A 26623-nucleotide genomic window follows, 5' to 3' on the forward strand; every position below is an offset into this window, starting at 1 on the left:
TATTCCCACTAGTTACCACCAAGTTCTTATCAGTGGTAACTACTGGGAATTATTTTCCCACCTTTTACCACTGGGAACTACTGGGAAAAAATAAATTCCTAGTAGTTACCACCAACTCGGTTTGGTGGTACCTACTGGGTATTTTTATTCCCAGTAGTTACCACTGGTAAAAGGTGGGAATTTCTTTTCTACAAACCGAGCTTCGAAGGAGAAATGCTACAGTTGATGGAAAAAAGGCTGATTTGATGCAAATTACTTAATATATGTGAGGTTATCTTGTGTATTTTACCGTTTATTAAAATTTTGGAAGGCTCACGTGCAGTTTTTCCTCTTATATTACAAGTGTTCGATGGAAAACTAAGCTTTGGTGTATACCGGGATCACCTGCATGTACAAGAAGGCGTTTCATATACGCCCGCCCATCAGATAGGTACACAAAGTCATGATGCGTATGGAATACAGCACGTGTGGCCAAGCCATTATGCCCTAAATTATGTACTACTTCGTTAAAACTTAGCTTACCTGTGTATTTACTCTTTCCAAAATATTTATCTTCCTTAAAATGCAGCCTACACAAACGGTCTTTGTCATTTGCCTTAGTTTTTGGTACTCAAAGCTTTTTCTCACCGATTTATGCATATCGGGTCCTTGGGAAAAAAGGGAGATCCTATAGGTATATTTCCACAATTTGTCGCACACTATTGCAGTATTGTGGAGAAAAAAAAACATACAACCGAATTGATAACCTCCTCCTTTGGGATTTGGAAGTCGGTTAAAAAAGGAGAATGTTTACAATTTATTGGAAACAATGTATGTGATTTGACAGTGACAGCATCTCCACTATGGAGGCGCCACCTGGCGTGATAAAATGTCAGTTATGCCTCCTCATTCTATCTGTAGTGGAAAAGTAGGATATACGATTCAAAACTTGTCAAAAATCGATGAAAACATTGAAAACCTTTTTATTTTTGACATCTGTGAGACATCATCTCAACGTAAGTGTTACTCTGAAACCACGTCAGTAGTTAGAAAATGTTATTTAGATATTAGATAGATTTATGAATAAAATTTGAACTGAATGTTTTTTTTTTTTTTTTAAAGCCCTCTAAGACCTCCATGGACTCATTTACTTATGACTTTTTTCAGTTAGCATTATTAAGTTAAGTTCAAGCTGCGAAGAAACCATATTTTCAATATAGAAATTATTATTCTTTACACATGTGGTCGGACTGCAAAAACTGCCTGGCTAAGGTGAGGCCGACCAAGACATACGTCAACAGGCTTATTTTAGCTATTATAATCCGTTTGTTTCATTCTATTTTTCGATGAGGTAAATTGTAGCTCTCACGTGGTACCACAAAATTGGTCGGACACAGGAACCTCCCAACACAGGATTTGGCCGACCACTTTTTTTTTACTGTCCTCAAAGGCAGCTATTGTACCATACAAGTTTCATACGATTTTGCGATAAAAAATTTTTGATGATTTTTGTATAAATTTGGTCGGACTGCAAAAACTGCCAGGTTAAGGTGAGGCCGACCAAGACATACGTCAACAGGCTTATTTTAGCTATTATAATCCGTTTGTTTCATTCTATTTTTCGATGAGGTAAATTGTAGCTCTCACGTGGTACCACAAAATTGGTCGGACACAGAAACCTGCCAACACAGGATTTGGCCAACCACTTTTTTTTTACTGTCCTCAAAGGCAGCTATCGTACCATACACGTTTCATACGATTTTTCGATAAAAATATTTTGATATTTTTTTTATAAATTTGGTCGGACTGCAAAAACTGCCAGGTTAAGGTGAGGCCGACCAAGACATACGTCAACAGGCTTATTTTAGCTATTATAATCCGTTTGTTTCATTCTATTTTTCGATGAGGTAAAATTGTAGCTCTCACGTGGTACCACAAAATTGGTCGGACACAGGAACCTGCCAACACAGGATTTGGCCGACCACTTTTTTTTTACTGTCCTCAAAGGCAGCCATCGTACCATACCAGTTTCATACGATTTTTCGATAAAAAAATTCTGATGATTTTTTTTATAAATTTGGTCGGACTGCAAAAACTGCCAGGTTAAGGTGAGGCCGACCAAGACATACGTCAACAGGCTTATTTTAGCTATTATAATCAGTTTGTTTCATTCTATTTTTCGATGAGGTAAATTGTAGCTCTCACGTGACCCAATAAATCTGGTCGGACTGCAAAAACTGCCAGGCTAAGGTGAGGCCGACCACTTTTTTTTTACTGTCCTCAAGGTCAGGTATACTACCATACAAGTTTCATTCTATTTTTCGATGAGGTTTTTTTTGATGAATTTTTGTCCAACGTTTTTGCCATTTGTACAAAATCTGCCAGGTTAAGCCTAGGCCGACCAAGTGCGTTGGAAGCTACTAAATGTCAGGTACCTCTACAGGGTAGGTATATTCTATTTTTTGATGAGGTTTGTTTCATGCAGCCGGCCACCGGACTATTAATTTCTGTACCTATACATGAATCAGTATATGTAGGTATGTATTAATATTGTTGTCCTACTTATTCCCCAACTTTTGGTGTTTGTCCGAAGTACCATTTCGTAAGTTTCGGCCCGGCTGAAAGGTTCGGCCGTTTTTTGGCCGAAACCGAAACTACAGCCGAAACATGATTTTTTGGCCGAAACTGGCCGAAACCGAAACCGAACCTTCGGTCGGACAGTAGTAATTTTCTTAAAAACCGGTTTTACGCGGGAAAAATACAAGATGCGTTTTCAGTGTGAATCGTAGAGTCGCCATCATATCAGAACGGCCAAGGTGCTCAAAAATATCTGAACATGCACTTTAACGTCTTGATAAAGGTTTTGTTCAGATATTTGTGAACACCTTGGCTGCCTCGATATATCTGATGGCAACTGTAGGTATATTTAAATGTCGCTTGTTCGTCACTTTTGTCGTTTTATTTTCCTTTTTAGGGTTCCGTACCCAAAGGGTAAAAACGGGATTACTAAGACTCCATCACTACACTGTCCGTCTGTCCGATTGTCTGTCCGTCTGTCTGTCACCACGGTGACATAAGTACAAACGTATTTTCACAGATGATGTATTTCTGTTGCCGCTATAACAACAAATAATAAAAACCGAATAAAATAAATATTTAAGTGGGGCTCCCATACAACAAGCTTGATTTTTTTGCCGTTTTTTGCGTAATGGTACGGAATACGGAACCCTTCTTGCGCAAGTCCGACTCGCACTTAGCCGGTTTTTTTAAGTGATTTTAACATGACGAAAGTGAATCATTATTTAATTATCTCTATTGACTCGACTAAAAGTGAAACCTGCATCCTGCATGCAAGGTCGTCTGGTTTGCAGATGTCCAAGTATTGATATTGGTGCTCTGTCCACTGGAATATTCGTACAAGGTACTTATAAAAATGTACATACGATTTTGAATTTTATTCGGAAGACTTAAGGCCAAATTCGGTACCAACTGCTTTTGGCCTTAAGTCTACGGATTAATATTCAACTAGACAGCGTTGAATCTAATTATAGGGTAAGCATTAATTCTACCATAAGTTGATAACACAATTGATATCCTCTCATACATATTAATATGTAAATCTAATACCTTTAAACTAGCAATTCTTGTATATTTATTTATATATTTCGGGGATATCGCGAAAAATCGATCTAGCTAGGTCTTATCTCTGGGAAAACGCGCATTTTTGAGTTTTTATGTTTTCCGAGCAAAGCTCGGTCTCCCAGATATTTACATTAAAATAAACATACCTAATCCCACCTACACCTACTTTTTCGATTATTTCTCTGTTTCCGCTACCCAAAGGTTGTCTGGAAGAGATCGCTCTTTAGCGATAAGACCGCCTGTTGTCTGCCTCTACATTTAATCAATTGTTCTTTTCTTTTGTATCTTTTTACTGAGGTGTGCCAATAAAGAGTAGGTATTCTATCTATTCTATCTATATATCTATCTATCTAATCCAAACAAAGGATGGATCGGTACTTCACGTAAAACTTGGCGTGCGACAGCGTGGACGGACTCTAAAACACTTTATACAAATCCCGTTTTTCGCCAGGAGCCGCCAGTAAGCCTCTGCCAGACTGGTTCGCCAACGTGCTCGGCCTATCAGAGAAGATACATCATGTAGCTGACAACATTCCCATCGCGCCGGCAACGTACTTGAAGAAAGCCAACTACACCGAAGTCATTGAAAGGGGACACGGCCCGCCGGAGCCAATAGTCAGGTACCATCATGAAACTGACTATTCTTCTATATAAGGTTCATCTATGTTTAAGAGCTGATGCTAGTATACGTGCTAGGCTTATCAGAGACGTTACATCATGTAGTTGGCAACATTCCCATCGCGCCCGCGACGTACTTGAAGAAAGCCAACTACACCGAAGTCATTGAAAGGGGACACGGCCCGCCGGAGCCAATAGTCAGGTACCATCATGAAGTCATTCTTCAGGCTTATTGCAAAGATATAGGTTCCTCTATGTTTAAGAGCTGATGCTAGTATACGTGCTAGGCTTATAAGACGATACACCATTTAGCTGGCATTCCCATCGCGCCGGCAACGTACTTGAAGAAAGCCAACTACACCGAAGTCATTGAAAGGGGACACGGCCCGCCGGAGCCAATAGTCAGGTACCATCATGAAACTATTCTTCAGGCTTATTGCAAAGGTATAAGGTTCATCTATGTTTAAGAGTTGATGCTAGTATTCGTGCTAGGCTTACCAGAGACGATACATCATGTAGCTGACAACATTCCCATCGCGCCCGCAACGTACTTGAAGAAAGCCAACTACACCGAAGTCATTGAAAGGGGACACGGCCCGCCGGAGCCAATAGTCAGGTACCATCATGAAACTATTCTTCAGGCTTATTGCAAAGGTATAAGGTTCATCTATGTTTAAGAGTTGATGCTAGTATTCGTGCTAGGCTTATCAGAGACGATACATCATGTAACTGACAACATTCCCATCGCGCCCGCAACGTACTTGAAGAAAGCTAACTACACCGAAGTCATCGTGAGAGGACATATGGCGCACCGGAGCCAGTAGTCAAGGTACCTACTTACCTATATATTTGTTCTTCCTAGTCGTTGCCCATCTCTCTATTTTTTTCTCTTTTCTCTCTCTCTCTCTCTCTCTTATGAAATTGTTCGGTTCTTTGATAGAGTCGAACCAAGAAAAGTCTGCAGCAGATTTGATAGCCCACGCAGTGCAAGTGTCATTTATACGTCATAATTTCATAGAAGTTTGACGTTTAACATAACACGTGCACTGCGTGGGTTATCAAATCCGCTGCAGACTTTTCATGGACTGACTCTACACGACCACATAGGGGCTGTCCATAAATTACGTCATCGATTTTTGACCCCCCCCCACCCTAAAATCATCCATAAATCATGCTTCTAATGACCCCGTTTCCTCCTACGTCATGCTACCATCATCCGATGTCCAGACCCCCCCCCCCCTAATTTGAAATGACGTAATTTATGAATAGCCCCATAGAACATTTAACGGACCTCTTGATTGTGTCATATAGGCGTCATAGCACTGCTTGCAGACTCAGATGAATAGTGTAAGTACTTAATTCTCCAGATACACGTAGGTGGGCAAATTAACTGACAGAGCTTTTTCAACTAGTCCTATCCTAATAAGCACTATATTGGTACAACTTGGAAATAAACTTAAGTACTTAAGTAAAATAGTTAACAACACGCAGCTAAGTGTGTGTTATGATAATGTGTGTGTGGGCCCTTCGGGCACAACGTCGTAAGATTTTTCAAATTAACTCCTCTCTAAAACATATAAAGTTCTAAATGCGGTAACTAATAATTTCCATCACATTTTAAACGGAAACGTACTTCACTAACACAGTACTTGCCCAAAGTCTCAAACAACTTCAAACTCGTTCATAACTTGAAGTTTCACAAGCGCCCCTAGCTTGTCCAACGCAAACTTGAAGATCTAAAGCTTCACATTAACCTTTTAACCTTTCGCCCTATTGACATACTCGAGGTATTTCCTCAAATCCAATTTGAAATCTAATAACATACACATAACGTTCAAATTGCCTGAGGCTTTTACAGAGTCGGAGCGTATTCCGTATGCGTATCGTGAACGGGCGGATCGGCTGAAAAGATGTTTTTATCACCCCTTTTCAATGTCGGAACAAATTGCTGCAATATTTATTGACAGTTTTGAGACAGTAAATGGGTGTGCGAACGCTATAAATAACTATACAAAGTGAGGTAGATAAATGCTACGCTAGAGAATCTAAAGTAGATAGCCATTTTTTTCGGTATTTGTTTCACCGTTTAGAATTTTAGAATTGTAAACTGGCAAGCTGTTTAAAAACAGGACTTAGTGACTATTACAACGTAAACTTCCAATTACAAAAACTGATTGGTCTCTAATAAAATTAATACAGTGAGAAAAAAAACATAGGTAAAGATACTGTCGCAGGCGGTGCTCCTGTGCTAAGCCGGCTAGTGGGCCATATTATGTTACACTCCACTATTTATAATGAAAAATCAGAATTGTTTCTTAATACGGGAATTGTTAAAAAAAGACTCAATTTCATTGTGCACGTAGTCTACGTGACAGTTTGTAACTTTTCAGACTAGTTTGGAAAACAGTTCGAAGATATAGGAGTTGCAGTTCACACGGAACAGTTAAGTTACGAGTCGCAGTCCTTCTTTGAGAAGTTCATCCTTTAAACTTTCTTCTTCAGCTTGTTTAAATCAAAATCCTATAGGGGAAAAGTGGCATGAAGAAAGCCAGGTTTTGTAGGGGTCACTTGCATTATTTCGGTAGTTTCGATGCGAATATTGTACGAACTTTTATTTTGATAAGCAAAAACACTAATTTCCCGTCACCCACAAACATTTGACTCACACATTCATGCATACGTCGTTCGACTGAACTTTGAATTGAACAATCGCCATCAGATATATCGCAGCGGCCAAGGTGTCCACAATATCTGAACACGCACTCTAACGCCTTAACAATAGAGGTGTGTTCAGATATTTGTGAGCGCCTTGATTCCGATATATATGATGGCGAGTGTACCTAAATAAACCTTACCTTACGAAAGGTTAATCTTTAATCTTTGTTTCAGACTGTGTGTGACATCGAACGTGGCGCTCGCCAAATGTCGAACCATGTCGACGTTTGCATTCAGCCGCGACATCCGTCCCAGGCTCGATTGTACTCAAGAGGCCTCTGAAGCGGACTGCCTTAAAAGCGTATGTAAACACACATAGCAAAATTTGCCTAGCTATGAAACTTCACATACAACAAAAGTTAAAAAACGGTGACCATCTGTTCGGTGCAACCGGGGAAAATTTTGCATGAAAAGAATTTAAAAATTATTGAGGCAGCGATTTTGATAGCCCAGACTCTGCAAGTGTTATTTTAAACGTCAATCTTCTATGAAATGATGACTTTTAAATAACACTTGCACGGTCTGTGCTAGCAAACTTATCTTGGTCTAACTCTACTTTGTATTTTTGAGAGCATACCCATATACCCGACCCCAAGGCAGACCAAAAAAGCGATGGCTCGATGGCGTGAACGGGCTCACACGAGACGACGCCCAGGATCGCGCAAAGTGGAGGAAAGCAAGTAGGAAAGCGGTCCCTGGCAAAGACCGGGATAACGCTAGATAGAAGAAGAAGACCCATAGATAAAATTCAATTACACAGGTCCAAGAAAACGGCTCCGAGCTCGCCGCAGTCGACGACATGAAGGTGGCACATGCTGCGAAGAAATACAACCTTCACCCAGTCTTCCATGAGGTGTATGGGGAGGACAAGAAACCGAAGTATGCTGTGGCTGTTGTGAAGAAGAGTTCTTCGTTCCAGAAGATGGAGGATTTGAGGGGAAAGAGGTAAGTTTAACAAAATCTGACAACAATTGGGGTAATAGGTTCATAGGAGAAGCAGCAATAGGTAAAGTAGGGAATAAAACAGAGATAGTGAGGAAATTGCGATGTGTATACGCACACCAATGCTACAAAGATGTATTTAAGCTTTACCTTTAATAGGTAATAAATACACTTTAGAAAAACTAAAATAGGCCGTATGGCTGTTGCTAAAAATGCCGGTACGATTTTTCAAAAACTCTGCTCTCTGAACCTACGGGGCCTTAAGTTCAGGTGGGGTAACTTGAACCACAGAATAAATAATAGTACTGGGTACAGAAGACTCACTCTCTAACAAAACGCGTCTGTTACGATCAGCACAGATATGGCCGCTAGGTGGCGACAGCGCCACGCGCGGCTTATGGCTTTCCCCAAAATTGGGGCGGACCGGATGTACTTTTAGCTACTTACCTGTAGCAAAGCGACGAAATCGCGGAGTGAGCCACGCCTGGTAGTAGATTAGTCGATGAGATACTTAATATGATATAATACTTACATCCATGGGTTGAACATAGGTACTAATGTAAATTTCCAATTGAGTCAAGAGGGCAGCATGACATATTGACAATCCCCTTTGCCTTGACTTGAATAAAATAAACCCATCAACATTCATAATTAAAGGACGCCAAACCAATACAGGTTTCATTTAAACATGACAAGATTAATACCTACACAAATTCAGATGCAATTTTAACATTTCGATATTGACGCAACGTTCATTAGTCATTACAAACACGCCCGATTGGAAGCATTAATTCGAGAGTAATTAAGTAAACACTTAGTGTTGGACGCTTTAATTAGTGGACTGCTAAAAGCTAAAACTTTACTTTATTAATTAAAGGCCCATCGTTATTAATTAATGTTATATTAAAAATGAGAATAATTTAAATATATTATACTCATTTTTAATATAACATTGCAGTTTGGTCTATGGTACTAACGAACATGGAACCAAAATTTAAACCCATTCAGTTATAAAACTATGACATTTTGAAAGTAGGTAAACTTAAGAACCGGGCTAACTTGCGTGATTTTCATTGAAATTTGACGTTTATGCTGACAGTTCCACACTTTGTCATTGCAAAGTATTGTGCAGAGTTAGCTTGGTGCGTCTACTAAGGAACGGAAATTTGACAGCTGAAGCAGCCTTCTAGGTACAGCGGTACAGCCCCTTGCATTATCCGATAAGGGGTCATCCAATAATTACATCACACGTTTAGGGGGGGGAGGGGTCAAGAAAATGTTGTGACAAGGGGGAGGAAGAGTCACATACTTTGTGACGTCACTTTAACTTCATCAGTAACAAAAAAATAATTATTTAAATTATTTTATTCGCTGTGCGGTTAAAAACAAGTTTTTGGAACGATAATCGTTTTTATTCGTTTAATTTTCTATCCCAATCAGTTTTGGGTTATAAAATTACTAATATTTCTGCTGTGAAAAATATTTTGATGAATTATTAAATATATATTTGTCGATTTCGTTGAAAAAATGTGACGTCACACCAGGGGGGAGGGGTCTGCCAAACGTGACCAAGGGGCTGTCCATAAATTACGTCATCGATTTTTGACGATTTTGGACCCCCCCCCCCCCCTATAATCATCCAAAAATCATGCATCTAATGACCCCATTTCCTCCTACTTCATGCTACCGTCATCCGATGTCCAGACCCCCCCCCCCCCCCTAATTTGAAATGACGTAATTTATGAATAGCCCCCAAGTGTGACAAGGAGGGGGGAGGGGTCAAAAACCTAGAAATTCGTGTGATGTAAAATTAATGGACCCCTAACTAAGTACTTCGCGCTACGTTTGTCAATTTTTAGGGTTCCGTACCCAAAGGGTAAAACGGGACCCTATTACTAAGACTTCGCTGTCCGTCCGTCCGTCCGTCCGTCCGTCTGTCACCAGGCTGTATCTCACGAACCGTGATAGCTAGACAGTTGAAATTTTCACAGATGATGTATTTCTGTTTTCGCTATAACAACAAATACTAAAAACAGAATAAAATAAAGATTTAAATGGGGCTCCCATACAACAAACGTGATTTTTGACCAAAGTTAAGCAACGTCGGGAGTGGTCAGTACTAAGTACTTCGCGCTACGTTTGTCAATTTTTAGGGTTCCGTACCCAAAGGGTAAAACGGGACCCTATTACTAAGACTTCGCTGTCCGTCCGTCCGTCCGTCCGTCCGTCTGTCACCAGGCTGTATCTCACGAACCGTGATAGCTAGACAGTTGAAATTTTCACAGATGATGTATTTCTGTTTTCGCTATAACAACAAATACTAAAAACAGAATAAAATAAAGATTTAAATGGGGCTCCCATACAACAAACGTGATTTTTGACCAAAGTTAAGCAACGTCGGGAGTGGTCAGTACTTGGATGGGTGACCGTTTTTTTTTGCTTTTTTTTAGTTTTTTTTTTGCATTATGGTACGGAACCCTTCGTGCGCGAGTCCGACTCGCACTTGCCCGGTTTTATTCTACAAAAGTTAGCTGCATACATATACATTGAAGCTACTTTACGTGCCTTTATGTACCTACTTAGCTTTCTCTATAGCAAGTACTAACTAAATCCACTTTCAGGTCATGCCACGATCCTTACGGAAGCTTCAGCGGCCTTGACGCGCCGCTATACTACCTCATCAACAAAGGGCTTATCACACCTGACGACGTAAGTACAACATTAAACCTTAAGTTAAAGGAATATACGTTAAAGTTCCTTAACGTCAAAGTACAGGTTATATGAATAGAATACTCAGTAAATTTTCTTCCGCAGTGTGTGAAGAAAGTCGGTAACTTCTTCTCTGGAGGATCGTGCTTGCCAGGCGTCGACAAAGTCGAGAACAACCCGAAAGGTTCCAATTATATTATTTATCTCTCATATTTCTAACTGTTTCTACATCACTAGTAATTTGCAAATTATATTAGTTGTCAAGCGGACCCCAGGCTCCCATGAGCCGTGGCAAAATGCCGGGATAACGCGAGGAAGATTACGCTTCGGGGATACCTACCAATATTGGTCAATGGGGTAACTGGGGACAGATAGGGTAACTAATTGACAACGTTTTGAGTAAGTATGAGTACTAGTTGAAAAATATGTTTGGCCGTAACTGAACTAATAAATCATCATTTGCTTTAAAAGTAGCCAATAAATAAACAGATATTTTTTAAACAACTACTAACTTATGTTAATACTGTTAAATGATTCAGTGGTATGGTATCACTTAGAGAAAGGATCGCTGAAAGTTAAAACTGAGATTGACTGTACTTTTCATAGTAGATACCTTTTGTTTCAGGCGATGACGTAACGCTTCTGAAAAAGCAATGTCCAGCTGATAAAAGTCCTCTTACTTGTCTTAAAGACGATCACGGGGACGTTGCCTTTGTATCAAGTAAGTTAGGCCAAGAAAGGTACGCTCGGCTAGTATGGCGGAATGGAAATAATTAGTAATAGCTGAAATTTTCGGTGTATGGGACAGATAATAAATCTAGTGATTACGTCGACACATAATCCAAATAAATATATTACATTTAGGTATTTAAAAAAAAATGAAAAAATATAAAAAATCACAGAAAGTTTGTAAAAAATATTAATATTTTTTTTTTAATTTATACTCATAGAGAAATATTTGCTGTATGACATTAAGCATGAATCACACAAAAAATAATTCTGTATCCTACATTTAAAGTAAGTAACCTACGGTTATTATTAAATTCAGTATATTTCCGTCCTCAAAAATGGTAATAGGCTATTTTTTCTCTCATTATTTCCAAATTACAATAAGTACAAGCGTTGCAATTTAATCGTACAGTAAATAATACCGTATGGTAGGTTTTATGGGGTTATGCATTAATTGCCTGGTTAAAAATGGTAATAGATCAATATCATATGGGATTTTCATGATGAGTTCTCTTTCGTCGAATACTGTAAAAATCGGCTTGAAATATGATTCGTAACACAAAAAACCATCAAAAACGTTATCGTTGCTTTAAAGTTGCCGCGCACGAGCCAGCGAGCTAACGCGATTGGTCGTTGCATGGAGCGGGGCGACGGAACGATGAAACTTCCATCGCCCCGAGCGCGAATATTTAAAAAAGTATTTAGTATATTTACTATTTACTCGGTCAAAACATATGTACCAGTGAACGTAAAAAATATGGGAGACTAGATTCGAACTAATTATCAGCTTTAATCTGGGCAAGAGTGCTGTAAATAAGAAAGTAAATTTTACGTAATTGCAGGCTTTCCGTCTTTGCGTGCTCGTTAAATTTAATACAATAATAGGCCAATTATATAGGGCTATTATACTGACACACACCCAATTTGATAGCAGAAAAAGACGCGAAATTAAAATTTTCTTAGGGAAATCAAATCTTCGCGCCTATAAGTTTAAACCATTTAAGGTTTCGATAGCGGTCATTTAAGTACCACCCCTCACCACTAAAATGTAATTATCAAAAACGACAGTTGCTAATGTTCCCCAAAGTAAGCATTTCTAATTATTGCTGCAATACAGTGGTACCGGGCACCTTGCGACGCAAGGCCGAGCAGGAATCGCAAACCTTAAAATATTTGCACTAATTAATTGAGTTAGGATTTTGTTAGTACTCTTTAATTGAATAGCAAAAAATATAAGTTATGTATGTAATAGAAATACCGTTTTTATTCGATTTTTAATTAAGTAATTATTGTTAAACTTATTTTTACCGTGTGGTGTCGGTTAAAATTTCACTAGTAACATCATTTGGCGACTAGGGCAATAAAAGTCGACACCATAACCAACAAATTAACAAACAACAATAACCAACAAATTAACAAACAACAAAAATTTGCAGTAATATTCCAAAGCTCGACTGAACGCAAGCGCACCGAACCGTGTCGCTCCCCTGACGCGACTCAGTGTCATAAAACGTAAGGCCGTGGTATTAACGACAGCGGATAGCTGAGCGGCGAGCGGTGACTGCAGGCGGCAATAAGGTGTTCAGTGAATGTTTTTATAATTTGAAATGACTTCGTTTCCATGTAGAAATAACCAAACAGACTTTAGAAGCATTTAATATTTTATTTGTGGCCGTATAAATTATGTTTTATTGGTAAATTAACTACAATTATTCATATTTGTGGATAAAACAATATACATACTATAATTAATACTAAATTAACATTAAATAAATACATTATTTATGACATAAAAATACATTGCGCGTATTTAACTACTTAGCACTGTTTAATTACGATACTTGCAAGCAAGTAGTAAAGTATATGGCTCCATCCTATCCTGTACCACGATATACAAGCGATAACATTTTTGCGACAGTTTTGTATAGATAATGGATTTGTCGCTAGAAAATTACGATATCGAGATAAAAGTCAGGTCTCTAGTCAAGCTGAATGTGTTTCACTATAGAATAGTAATCGAGTTGGTTCAGATTTAACGTTTAATGCATATAAATAACATAATTAGTAAATAACATAATTTTGGACTAAGTACATTATACATACCTACATGACATCAGGCTATGGTTTGGCGCACCGTGACCCTGAACGGCGCGGTAATGTGTTACGGCTGTTAAGTGAAGTCCAGACGGGATGATCAAATCGACCGATTTGATCAGAAATGAAATTGGGGTCAATCTCCAAATTAAACAACTGTACCGATATTTGGAACCTCAGAATAATATACCCGGCCGGATACCAGATAGTAACTTTGCTTGATTTCAGAGTAAACAAATTGGATTTAAGAAACAGTCACGGTCATATTGTACATTACTCGTTTATTATTTCAAAACAATTTAAACATCCACTCACTTGCACGCGTAGGTACCTACTCATTTCGAACATAGAAATGAGTCCGCGCCAACGTTCACCACGAAACAGGTTAAAACCTGCACAATGCGCACCTAAAAACCGAAATGTAGGTATTGTTAAATTTAGTTTGTAGTTAATTAGTTTTTTGGTGTAAGTGTATGAACTTAGGTCTGAAATAAATGATTTTTTTTTATTGTTCCGCCGGCCGAAGATTCGGTGGTCGGATACCGAATATTTGGCCGACGGTCAGGCCGAATATCCGGTATCCGACCAAACAACTATCCATTGCATTTCTAATTGAGAGTGGCAACACTGTCGTAGGTCGTATTGCCCTTTTCTAGCAAATACGTCCCTCGCTCCTACACTCCCACCACACAGGCAGGTTGCTTTGTCAGTTATACAAGGCAAATTTTCAAGTCATTGGCTTGCTGTTTTTCCATCTGGAAGGTCGTGAAGCTAAACTGCTGGTGAGTTTTTGAATTTGTACCTCAGTTTAGCTGACTATATTGAAATAGTTATTTATTTTACAAGGGGGCAAAGTTGTTGTTTAACCGCTCGTGCTAATATTGATACTTGAGCAAGTAAAACATTCGAAACATGGAATCTTGAGCGTTGCGAGGGTTTCAAAGCACGAGGGTTAAACAAAATTTGCCCCAAGTGAAACACAAAATGTTTCACCACACCAACCCAAAGCAAATTTTAAATGTAAAAATAGCATACAAAATCAAACACAAATGAATTTTATTAAATATTTATGATTTAAAAGTCAATTATACCAGCAAACATAAGAAAACAACTCAAAATTTGCATTTGTTTCCTTTGCCTCACTTGTGAATAAAATGAAACTTTGCTCTCAGTTTTTGAAGTGCAAAGTAAGCCTTTCCGAGCTGGTGCGAAATAAATAATTAAATTTTTCACGCCACTGTTCGGAAATGTGGCAATAGATGGTCTAAAACCAAGCTGGAAAGTAGGCAATAGCTGTAGCACCTGAACCACCACTACTACAATGTTTCATTATTATCATCATCTGTCATTGGTGACAGTTCGCTACAGCAATGAGTATAATTTAAAACATAAAAATCAATAAAAGGTCTTTTTTGGCGCAACTTTTTCCTTCAAAAATAAATTTAGGTTATTTATAGGACCAATTTCTTGTTTTAAAAAAAAACGAAATGTCAAACTATTCATTCATTCAGTCAGTTCATTCGATTCACGCTTAAGGCGTTTTTTACTTTTGTAGCTGTTTGTGGTTTTTTAGCAAAAACGCTTCTAAGTTTAGAGTCGGTTTGAAGCAAACAACATAAAAACGCCTCTTAAATGTGATAAAAAAGAAAAAAGGCGGGATCGAAAAATTCTCACTGAATTGGATAGTACTATAAAATATAAGAAACACGTATCTACGCTCGCTATAAAAATGAGTTCTTCTAGTGAAGAAAATGATATTCTTACGCTGACGCCTACCGAAATTCAAGAGACAGCACAGGCAGTGGCTAGTAATTTGCTACCAGAGAAATCGCGTGCTAGTACTTATAGTTATGCAAATGTTTCCTTATTTCCTCGCAGTAGTCGTGAAAAGCACTATGTAATGCCTCGGCCGGAAACGCTAAAGATGGAGTCGTATTATTCGAGGGCCTCCACCAACGTGTCGGCCCTCAAACTCACTCGTCCATCTTTTAGCGGTTTTCCGTCCTCTCCTACAATGTACTACAGTTGTCCGTTTAATTATTTAGCAAATAAAAACGATCCGGAATAGTGATGTGAAAGTGCAAGAGGATATTAGAAAGAGAGATGCCTAAGAGTAGCATACCATAATGAATACATGTGTCTTAGCTGTATATTGTATTGTTATAAATAATGTTAAAAATGCTTTATGTTGTTAATGTGTTCCAAATTGTGCCGCTTTGGCATTGCACCTTACAGGTGCAATTTGTTATTTGAAATAAATAAATAAATACAATAAATGTTAATTTTACAAAATGTACCTATCAAATTGTATACTTTACTAAATATCTCTCTCCTCACAGGTGTTACAATAAAGGGTGTACGTACTACATAATTAATTAAACACTCATAATATAATTATATTACATACACATAATAAGTATATCATAGGATATGTATAATCACATTGGTTTGGCGTATTCCTACCACCAGGCCCCAATTTCACATCGGTGACAGGTGCGACGAATTGTAAAATCACTGTTGCTGACGTCACAGGCATCCATGGGCTACGATTACCACTTACCATCGGGCGGGCTGTACTCCTGTTGGCCACCATCATTGTATTATTTAAAAAAACTTTATTATATCGGATAAAAACAGATATTTCTCTTGCGAGGTTTCTGACAATTGTCAAAGATTTAGAAGAATTGTAGGTAATTCTTGACAGGTAATGAGTTATATGTCGGAATTTCGTGACAATTGTAGTGTTTCTTGTGACAATTGTCAGAAACCTCGCAGGAGAAATATCTGTTTTTATCCGATATAATAAAGTTTTTTTTAATAATACAATGATGGTGGCAAACAGGAATACGGCCCGCCCGATGGTAAGCGGTAACCGTAGCCCATGGATGCCTGTGACGTCAGCAACAGTGATTTTACAATTCGTCGCACCTGTCACGTTGGTGAAACAGGGGCCAGGCGATAACAAACATGTTTCAATATTATTCTTAGGTTCCGAATATCGGTACAGCTGTTTAATGACAGCATTTACACAAAAATAAAACGCTAATTAAATAACTTATCATATTCGGAACTACAGATGCAACGGATAGTTGTTTGGCCGCATACAGGATACCGGATGTACGGCCTGACCATAGGCCGAATATTCGGTATTCAGCCGCCGAATATTCGGCCGGCGGAAATATTCAGGTTTTTCAGGTGCGCATTGTGGAAGTTTTGGCCTGTTTCGTAATGAACTTTCGCGCGGTATATAGGTCTATCACTAGGTACGAAATTAGTGCACGAGCTAGTGAATGGAACGTTTAAATTGTTTTAAAATAATAATCGAGTACGATTATATTCCGATATCAAGCATAGTTATTTAGTACCCTTATTTTAGTATCCGGTATCCGTCCGGATATTAAAATAAGGGCGAGATAGGATACCGGATAGTAACCGAATATCCGGTGCATCTCTATTCGGAACCTAATGTTTTAATCCTGCATGGTGCAAATATGTATAATTTTGAGACAATGACTTGAAAATTTGTCTTGTATAACTGACAAAGCAACCTGCCTGTGTGGTAGGAGTGTGAGGGAGAGAGGGAGGTATATGCTAGAAAAAGACAATACGACCTAGGGGCTGTCCATACATGACGTCATCTATTTTTGACGATTTTTGTCCCCCCCCCTAAAATTATCAAAAAATCATGCTTCGAATGACACCGTTTCCTCCTGCGTCATGCTACCATCATCCGATGTCCAGACCCCCCCTCCCCAAATTTGAAATGACTTAAATTTATGAATAGCCCCCTACGACAGTATTGCCACTCTCAATATTATTTATTCTTACGTTCCGAATATGGTAAGTTATTTAATTAGCGTTTTATTTTTGTGTAAAACGCTGTCATTTTAAAGCCGTACTTTTCGCCTTATTGCAAAGGAGTAAGGTGCAAAAGTGTAAACATATATTTCACGTCGACTCTTATTATACTATGTTATACTTATTATGGAACTTAGTATGTTATACTTATTATGGAACGTAAACTATGAATTGAAAGAGCACGAAATAGTCAATATAATACGTTTGTTGAAAAAAAAAAGTCTACAGACACTTAGGCGCGAAGGGTTATTGTCTCATAGAAAATTTGAATTTCGCGCCTTTTTCTACTGACAAAGTTGTTGGATAGACGTTAATATCAAATTAAAGAGTGGGCCTACACACTTCGCTGTGACAGAATGTGAAAGTGTCACCAAAACTGTCAAATGACTACGATAATAAGTATTCCTTTTATAATGCCACTCCACACTATGCCATTCTGAAATTAAATAAGAACGATAGATAGTCATGCGCAATTTTTATTTGTGTAGTGGGTCATAATTGACGTATATAATTACGAATATAATTTGAACATCAACCAATAATATTGGAAATGATATCAGTTATTTTTAATCAGCTATCATTCACGCGCGCGTTCATTTTGCTCAGACTTGGCCGCACAAATATTTGGTGCGAGCGAGACGCCCGCGCACGTTCGAATTGGCCTGTCACTTTTAGCAACTTGTAGGTAAGTACATACTTACCTACATACTATCCACGCGTCCTTGGCACGAACTCCCGCCACCGCCCCGCATTGAAACTGTCCCCGCGCGCCGCAAGGAAATGTAATCCTTAGCATTAGCGCAAAGAGTTCAAATTTGGTAGTTTCATTTAGCGAATTTGTTAAAATGCACATATTTATTACATTGACCATATTTTTGTGTGATTATGTATTGAATATCACTTTGAACGTTATCAGAACAAAGTCTGCAAGAAATTATATCTATAACCATTTTTTCTAGCATGTTTAAGGCGTAAATATATATACAAGTGATACAAATAATATTGATGTCGGATTCTCGGATAAATAGCTTAATGAGGTAGTTTTATGGTAATTCAATCAAAGACCTAATTATTACTTTTTTTTTATATCAAGTTACGACGTATATCCGTGAGGCCCCGCCATTTATTGAATTAGTTATTTTCCGTGTTAATATCTTGACTGATTCCATTGTCGACTCATTATAAATATTATTTTCGTCACGTTTACGAACTAAAAATACTATTACTATTTTTAACAAACAAGAACGGCTCTTTTTTTTAACTATTTTTTTTTACCTACTTCCGGACAGAAAGTTTGTTGGATTCGAAAATAAAGTATCTTAAAATTATCTAAAGAACAGGAATAAAAAAAAAATTGCCTATTACTAATTAATGTTTAACGTAACCGTATCTTTACTGGAGTAAGTATCGATGATTTCATAGTAAAACCTTGTTTTCTCTCTCACCAGGAAGATAATTAAACTAAACACCTTTAATCCTTTAACCGCACAAAAACGTCAACTGACGCCCGCGGCTACAGTCCAATAATTTTTATTTTTTAGACCCCCCTCCCCCTTGTCACTGTCACTTTTTCATAGGAAAGAGATACTCCCCCTGACCATTTGGTGCTGTGACGTAATATGTGGATGAACCCCAAGGTTCACAAGCGCCACACACGAATAGGCGTGGCGTTCAAAGGGCACTTTTTAGGGTTCCGTACCCAAAGGGTAAAACGGGACCCTATTACTAAGACTTCGCTGTCCGTCCGTCCGTCCGTCCGTCCGTCCGTCCGTCCGTCCGTCCGTCCGTCCGTCTGTCACCAGGCTGTATCTCACGAACCGTGATAGCTAGACAGTTGAAATTTTCACAGATGATGTATTTCTGTTGCCGCTATAACAACAAATACTAAAAACAGAATAAAATAAAGATTTAAATGGGGCTCCCATACAACAAACGTGATTTTTGACCAAAGTTAAGCAACGTCGGGAGTGGTCAGTACTTGGATGGGTGACCGTTTTTTTTTGCTTTTTCATCGTTTTTTTTTTGCATAATGGTACGGAACCCTTCGTGCGGCTTGCCTGTGCTAGCTCTTGTACATTTTCTCTCAGAAACAGCATGACAACTAAATTATTTCCCACCAGGCACCGACTTAAGCAACTACGACGCCTCCCAATACGAGCTTCTCTGCCTAAACCGGGACAGCGGACGCGATTCCCTCACCAACTACGCGACCTGCAACGTCGCTATGATGCCGTCACGCACCTGGGTGTCAGCCAAGGACTTTTTGTCTGATGTGTCCATTGCTCATACACCGCTTAGTTTGGCTGAGTTGTTGGATAAAAGGACGGACCTGTTCAACATCTATGGAGAGTATTTGAAGAATAATAACGTCATTTTTAATGTAAGTACACTAAAGAATTTTCCACAAAGACATTAGGTACTCTGGCGTCGGATTTTAAAAGGCAGTCTTCTGTGAGCAAAATTTTCTAAGAAGACTTCCTTTTACAATCCCATGGCAATACTGTCATCGAGCATTGGATAGTTTAATAAAAAAACTCCCAAGCTTCCTCTGTTGCAAAAAAAACTTGTTAGCGTACAAAGGTAGTGATTTTCCCCCTTTCATAAAACTTAATAGCAACATCTTACACACCTCTGTTAAATTGTGTCTCTTTCTAACAAACACAAATGTTAAATGACGGGCAGGGACAAACGATTCTCAACAACTTGTTATGATTTGACAAACTTTTATGAATAATGCCATCGCCATTTATTTTTGAATAACTTCAAAAATAAACTTTTTCACTGTTTCTAAGTAATAAAATCCTGGCAAGAGTGAGATGAAGATACTAAAGTAACTCTTTTTTTTCAGAATGCTGCAACTGGACTTGCGACCACAGAAAAACTCGATTTTGAAAAGTTCAAAGCAATCCATGATGTCATGTCAAATTGTGGAATCGCTTAAGTGCCATGTAGATTTATTGATTTACTAATTCTTATTTAATAGTGTGACCTAACCTGACTAACATTTAAGTAATAATCATAGAAATTAAACAAAAAGTCTGATTTCAATAAATTTATTGCATTTTTACATGGAAAATAAATAGAATACCAAAATGTAATGATGTTTTACTCTAATGAGACTATATATTTATAGACAAGCTAAGAGAACAGTGATAGCCGTTGCCGTAGCCAACATAGCGTAGCCGGTTGTGTAGACTTCCTTAATAGTCAAGCCCTTTGCAGTGTCCCAGTACAGATGCCTCAGTCCATTGGCAAAGTGGTATCCGAAAGGTGCAGCAATGATGAATTTTGCTAGGAAGATAGTTGCCGGTGACAGGTTGAGGCCTTCGATCATGGTAACATAGTGGGAAACATCGTGAGGCAGGGCTAATGCTCCTACACCTAATACTGTAGCGTAGCCAGACAGCATCATACCTAAAAGATAATATTTTGTTCAATGCTTTGCCCATTAAGGCCTTTAAATTTTAGATAAATGCAATGTTTAGTGTTGTATTCCTGCCAGTGAGTAAAGTTGCCAGAGCTCAATGAGGGTGTGGAGTGTTAAGGTTGGCAATGCGCATGTAACACCTCTGAAGTTGCAGGCATCCATAGGCTAATGCTTACCATCAGGCGGGCCGTATGCTTCTTTGCCACCGACATAGTATAAAAAGGACTATTAGTATGGTATTTGATATGTAAATTTTCCTTTAAACCTTAAACTCTGCAGAGCTGTTTATGGTATTAATAGTCAATTTGAATCCTGCCAGCTTTATAGATATTCTTGAATCATAAATTTAAAACTTTCAAGTTAATAAAATAAAATTGCAGAATTTAAGGACAGATCCCAAAAATGTATATGTTGAACTGGGTTATTAAGCACTTGTATGCCGGAATGTGGATCCACATACAAGGTTTATATACAACTCAATTGCGTTTGGATTGCAATAATAAATGTGACAACTGAGTAATCAAAAATTCACATTTATGTCTATATGATTTCCTCTGCTCTCCAACCTTATTAATCAGTTTTACATGAAGCTTAACAAAGAAGTTTTACATTACATTAGATTTGATTAGATTAAGAAAATAACCAGTGAATTAATATATTGCACAATTCAATCATTTCTTATTTGCTAATTAGTAATGTTACTAAAATGTACCTATATATAAAGATAAATATAATTGGAAACTTCCATCCATATTTTCCACATTCAATTATCACAAAACATGGATTTTATTAGTCAATGTACCTTTTGGTAACTCTGTTGAGCATCTATAAGATGCAAATGAAATAATTACATTGTTTGTTATCCCTTTTCAATCCAAAACAGAAAATCATGTGACTTTCGAAAGATCAATCGAAATAATCGCTAAGCAAATAAGTAATTACAAATTAAAAACAACTCACCTGCAATTCTATGGGTAATAGACAACATGCTGGTCAGTTGAGGAGCATATATCGTGAGATGCGGCGACATTGGGCGGTGCAGACGCTCATTCCTAATATCATGGTGTTCAATCTTCTCTGGCTCAAACTTTTTAAAAGTTATCTTAGGCACCCCCGCCGCCTGAGCGTACTGAGCGGTACCCAGCAAATTAGGCAACCTGCTGACGTTGCCAAGCACAGACCTACCACCCAATCTGTAAACAAATCACAATTTTAGCAATCACAAAACCTAACCCTATTACATAATAATTAATTTCTACTGACCTGCCGCAACAATAGAAAGCCATTGTTAATTGTGTTTGAGACACTGCAAGTCGTCGTAGCCTTCTGTAATATACACCACCAGTTAGGAATAATGGAGATATTGCAATTTTTATTTCACACAAACAATATTTTGCACTCACCACTGAGTCTGACGAACTGGCACTGTCAAGTGTCAGTGTCAAAAATAAAACGTTCCGTTCTACGTGGCGCTTTCCGTTTAGTTAAAAAAATAACGATTAATATTCATTCTTTTGATTCATATGTACTTACTTTTAATATTAACAGTCAAAATCAATAGGTACCATGTGTTAAACTATAGTTTGGTAAGCCATTTCCGTCAGTAGAAAAGGGCGGCTAATTTGAAAAATGTGTGCGCGAAAGGGTTGGCCTTCCATGCAAAATTTGAATTTCGCGCCTTTTTCTTTCTACAGACAACGTGGGTTTGCCAGAGTATATTGATTAATATCAAGATGAATATTTTATAACAACAATGGCTTTGGGGTCATCCATTAATTACATCACACGTTTAGGGGGTGGGAGGGGGTCAAAAAAATGTGACATGTTGTGACAAGGGGAGGGGGGAGTCATAAACATTGTGACGTCACTTTAACTTCATCAGTAACCGAAAATGTATTTAAATTATTTTATACGCTAATTATCATTTAAATAATAAGGTTTTGAAACGATAATCGTTTTTATTCGTTTAATTTTATTTCTTGATCAGTTTTGGGTTATAAAATTACTAATATTTCTTCTGTCAAAAATATTTTGATAAAATATTAAATAAATATTTGCCGATTTCGTTGAAGAAATGTGACGTCACACCAGGGGGGAGGGGTTTGCCAAATGTGACCAAGTGTGACAAAGAGGGGGGGAGGGGTAAAAAAAACCTAGAAATTCGTGTGACGTCATTAATGGATGACCCCTTTTCAACTTTTCTACATTATTGAGTATTGAGGCAAACGATTTTTAACTTGAAAAAGCAGAACTTTAAACAAACTTTTATATAAAAGTAAACATATAGTTTGTCAAAGGACTGTCTCATTTCAATCATAGACAGAAAGAATCACACTATCTTTGTCTTACACTAGTAGGTACTAGATAGCAGCACTCAAAACAAAAGGATGAGTATAGTTTTCCTGGTTCTTACTGACTGACAAATTGGTTTAAGCAACTATAGGTACGAGATCGAGTTTCGTTTAATTGAAAAAATAAATTTATATCTACTCAAATACAAATATTGCTTGTTTATGGCTGATCGTGATCTAGTAATAGAGTCGGACCAAGAAAAGTCTGCAACGGATTTGATAGCCCACGCAGTGCAAGTGTCATTTATACGTCATAATTTCATAGAAGTTTGACGTTTAAAATAACACGTGCACTGCGTGGGCTATCAAATCCGCTGCAGACTTTTCATGGACTGACTCTAGTGAGAGTGGGTTTTCGCACTATTGGCAATGAAATCTAATCATGAAAATAGTATAGAGCTGCTGAAATAAAACAAAACATATTTCTTTTTTACGTTTCTTTACTAACACTATCTTGACAACATAATAAAACAATGTATTTTAGTGAATAATATTTTAACACGTTTCCTGTGCAAAAGTGCAAACTTTACTCCTCATGTCCACTCTAACATTTATTTACACTAAAACACACAACAAACCCAACTTCAGTAGAAAAGGCGCGAAATATAAATTTTCTATGGAAATCAACCCTTCGCGCCTACTTTTTCGAAATTTGCCTGCTTTTTCTACTGACAACAAAATGCCTGTGCCACATAGGTGTCAGAGTTTAAATGCCGTATAAATGTAGGTATCCTTTGGATAAATGGACTACGGACTCCGAAATTCAGTGGGTATCGACAGAGAACGTGTTAAATGCGGGCAGAGGGCCTACCGCCAACATCGAAAAATTTAAAATCATTATTTCGCGATTTTCCTGGTAGACCCTCTAATGTTGAGTCAAAGTTTACGGGATGCAGTTATGCGTTAGAGAAAGCCAAGTAGCACCGTTATTTCGATGACGATCCAGAGCATCCGTCTTCTCTTCCATATTCGCGAGCCAGGGCTGTAACCGCGAGAATCGAAATTCGCAAATTGCGGGCATCTTTCTCTGTCACTCTAATTACGCCTTCATTGGAGTAAAAGAGAAAGATCCCCGCAATTTGCGAATTTCGGTTTTTGCGGTAGGCCCCCAGTACCGAAATTTCGATTTTCTTTTTACGCGGTAGGTGCAATGCATAGTTGCATCCTGTAGACTCAACGATAAGACGTTTTGTAAGTTAACATGTCTAAATGCACCAGCATTACTGCTGCAGTAATGCGGCGGGACATTACTGCCGGTGCCGACTACATTGCTGGCGCAAATGTCAAACTCGATGTTGCTTTCCGGATGTTTGACATTTGCGACATCAATTGATGCAGTCACAAGTTAGCGCAAAGCAAACAACACCGCCAATACGCCTCCAGCTACAATGGCCTGATAACCAGTCTTGTACAACGATGCTTTATCCATAATCTTGCCTAGGTTAAACAAACAAAAACGAATGCCACAGAAATAATGGTAACCAAACGGGAGACCTAAAATAATCTTAAGAATCATTATGGAAAAGCTGTTTAAGTTCAGGCTTTGTATCATTGATACGATGCTGTCGATGCCATTGGACAGGAACAGTGCACCACCAGACAGTACTATGGCGTAAAACGCTAAGATTGAACCTGAAATCAAACCAAAACCTAAGCTAAGCCAAAGCTAAGCGTATACAGCTACGTTTGGTCTTAGTGCAAGGAGATCAGGGAGCCTACCGCGAACACCGAAGTTCGGAAATTGCTGGCATCTTTCTCTTTTACTCTAATTAAGGCGTAATTCTTCTTCCTCGGTCCCTCATTGCTGAAGAGCGCCACCATGTATGCTCCGTCTCCACAGTGTGCGATCATTAGCCATATGGGGCACGCACTGCATGTTGCCGCCAACCACCCTCTTCACAATATCAGACCATCTCGTGGGTGCTTTTACTCGCGCACGCTTGCCCTCTATTTTGACCCAAGATAATCTGTCTTTCTAGGTCATGCAAAAAGCAAGACCGCATGATATGACCAAAAAAGCTGAGTGCGCGTTCTTGACATATTGTAGAGAGCCGTGTGGTGATTTTCAGCTCCTCTAGGATGGGACTTATTGGTTCTCATAGGCGTCCAAGAGTATGCGTAGGAGTCTTCGCCAACACCACATTTCAAGCTTTTCAAGCTCCATGTCTCGACACCGTATACGAAGATCGAGAATACCAGAGATCGGGTCAAACGCACCTTGGTTGAACGACGAATGCTTCTGTTCCTCTAGATCGGCGGTCGGCAACCTGCGGCCCGCGGGCCGCATGCGGCTCGTGAAACTGTCACTTGCGGCCTGCGAGCCTCTCTGGCTATGTAATATTGAGAAACGACAATGTCTGATAAAGCCATAAATATTAACAAAGTGCGGCCCGCGTCAACCTACTCATCGTTAACTACGCTACTAAAACTACGCAAAAAAAGGTTGCCGACCGCTGCTCTAGATCTTGTCGAGTTTCGCCATAGCATTTTTTGCCATGCCAGATCGCGTAGGCGTAGGCAGAAGGCGTAATTACGGTTACAGAGAAAGATGCCCGCAATTTGCGAACTTCGGTGTTCGCGGTAGGCCGTCTTTTCGCTTAGATTCTACTCTACAAGATTCTATTATCTAAGCCAGAAACAGCGGAGAAGCCTGAGGTGCCTGAATTAAACCAGGTGAGAATAACTGGTTCTTGAACCTCAAGATGCTGGACAAAAGATGAGAAAGTCAATGACTAAGTAGGTCAATTAAAATAATGAGACCAATCATCTTTATACATATTTTAACACGTTCACAGTCCACTGCCCCTTATATGGATCTCCACACGTCCGTGCTCCACTTATGGGTTACTATAGCATGGACGTGTGATGGAAGTAATTTGCATGGACGTACGGGGAAATCGAAACATTTTGTATGGGGACTGTGAACGTGTTAAGCAAAGTTAAATAAGCTCTACTACCAGTTGCGCGTTGCGCTATTGAAGTCATAGCAGGCAAGGTCGGTGCATAAATGGTCAAATGTGGTGACATGGGCCTGTTGAGCCGCATATTCTTGTGGTCGTGGTCTTCGAAACACGGCGCCTGGTAAGGCTTGTACACGTAATCTCGGCAGCCCACTTGGCTTGTGTGTATTGCTTTCAGTAGTATGAAAGGCGCTTTCGTACAGCAGATAGGTTCGTAATGGTGGGAAATGCTGAAAAATATTTCATTAAGTCTTAAGGAACATATAAAAAACAAAGAAACGAATCAAAGTATTTTTTGTGTGTTATTAACCCTTTAACCGCCAGAGTCTGATATATAAGACATTACATATCCAGCTCATTTCGCCACAGTCTGATAAATAAGACAAAGATCTGATTTGGTTTTTACAGCACATTTATAACTCCCGTAACTATGCCAATCTTACTCTGCGTGGTACAATTACTGTCGGTGGCGACACGAGCACGCTCGATTAAAAATTGCTGGTGGTTAAAAGGTTAAACGATAAACAATAAAACATGCACGCACATGCCAACATCATTTAGGTTCTACAGACGTTCCGGTTTATCAAAACCAATCAAAA

General features: G+C 38.7%; 2 protein-coding genes across 2 annotated transcripts in view; one reads left to right on the plus strand and one right to left on the minus strand.

The window, feature by feature from the left end:
- Window positions 1-20328, plus strand: part of LOC134794204 (transferrin) — a 57567-nt gene extending 37239 nt beyond the window's left edge. The window contains exons 8-15 of the mRNA XM_063765950.1: window positions 4073-4241; window positions 7129-7255; window positions 7715-7899; window positions 10518-10605; window positions 10711-10789; window positions 11231-11326; window positions 19407-19666; window positions 20135-20328. Of these exons, the coding sequence (XP_063622020.1) occupies window positions 4073-4241; window positions 7129-7255; window positions 7715-7899; window positions 10518-10605; window positions 10711-10789; window positions 11231-11326; window positions 19407-19666; window positions 20135-20227 (1097 nt within the window). The 3' untranslated portion in view covers window positions 20228-20328. The remainder of the gene's footprint in view (window positions 1-4072; window positions 4242-7128; window positions 7256-7714; window positions 7900-10517; window positions 10606-10710; window positions 10790-11230; window positions 11327-19406; window positions 19667-20134) is intronic.
- Window positions 20324-22156, minus strand: LOC134794197 (succinate dehydrogenase cytochrome b560 subunit, mitochondrial-like). Its single transcript, XM_063765940.1, has 4 exons — window positions 22117-22156; window positions 21977-22039; window positions 21674-21906; window positions 20324-20700 (listed from the first exon to the last, which is right to left on the minus strand). The coding sequence occupies exons 2-4, from the start codon at window positions 21997-21999 to the stop codon at window positions 20414-20416; spliced, it is 543 nt and encodes a 180-aa protein (XP_063622010.1). The 5' UTR covers window positions 22000-22039; window positions 22117-22156; the 3' UTR covers window positions 20324-20413.
- Between the last annotated feature and the right edge of the window lie 4467 nt (window positions 22157-26623).

The sequence above is a fragment of the Cydia splendana genome, chromosome 10 (assembly GCF_910591565.1).
Source record: "Cydia splendana chromosome 10, ilCydSple1.2, whole genome shotgun sequence".
NCBI lineage: Eukaryota > Metazoa > Arthropoda > Insecta > Lepidoptera > Tortricidae > Cydia > Cydia splendana.

Bases quoted from the DNA above. Each gene is read 5' to 3' on its own strand.
- LOC134794197 (XM_063765940.1), bottom strand. From the start codon at position 21,999: ATGGCTTTCTATTGTTGCGGCAG. The intron at 21,907-21,976 runs GTCAGTAGAAAT...ATTTGTTTACAG, and splicing joins GCTTTCTATTGTTGCGGCAG to ATTGGGTGGTAGGTCTGTGC. The intron at 20,701-21,673 runs GTGAGTTGTTTT...ATTATCTTTTAG, and splicing joins TATTACCCATAGAATTGCAG to GTATGATGCTGTCTGGCTAC.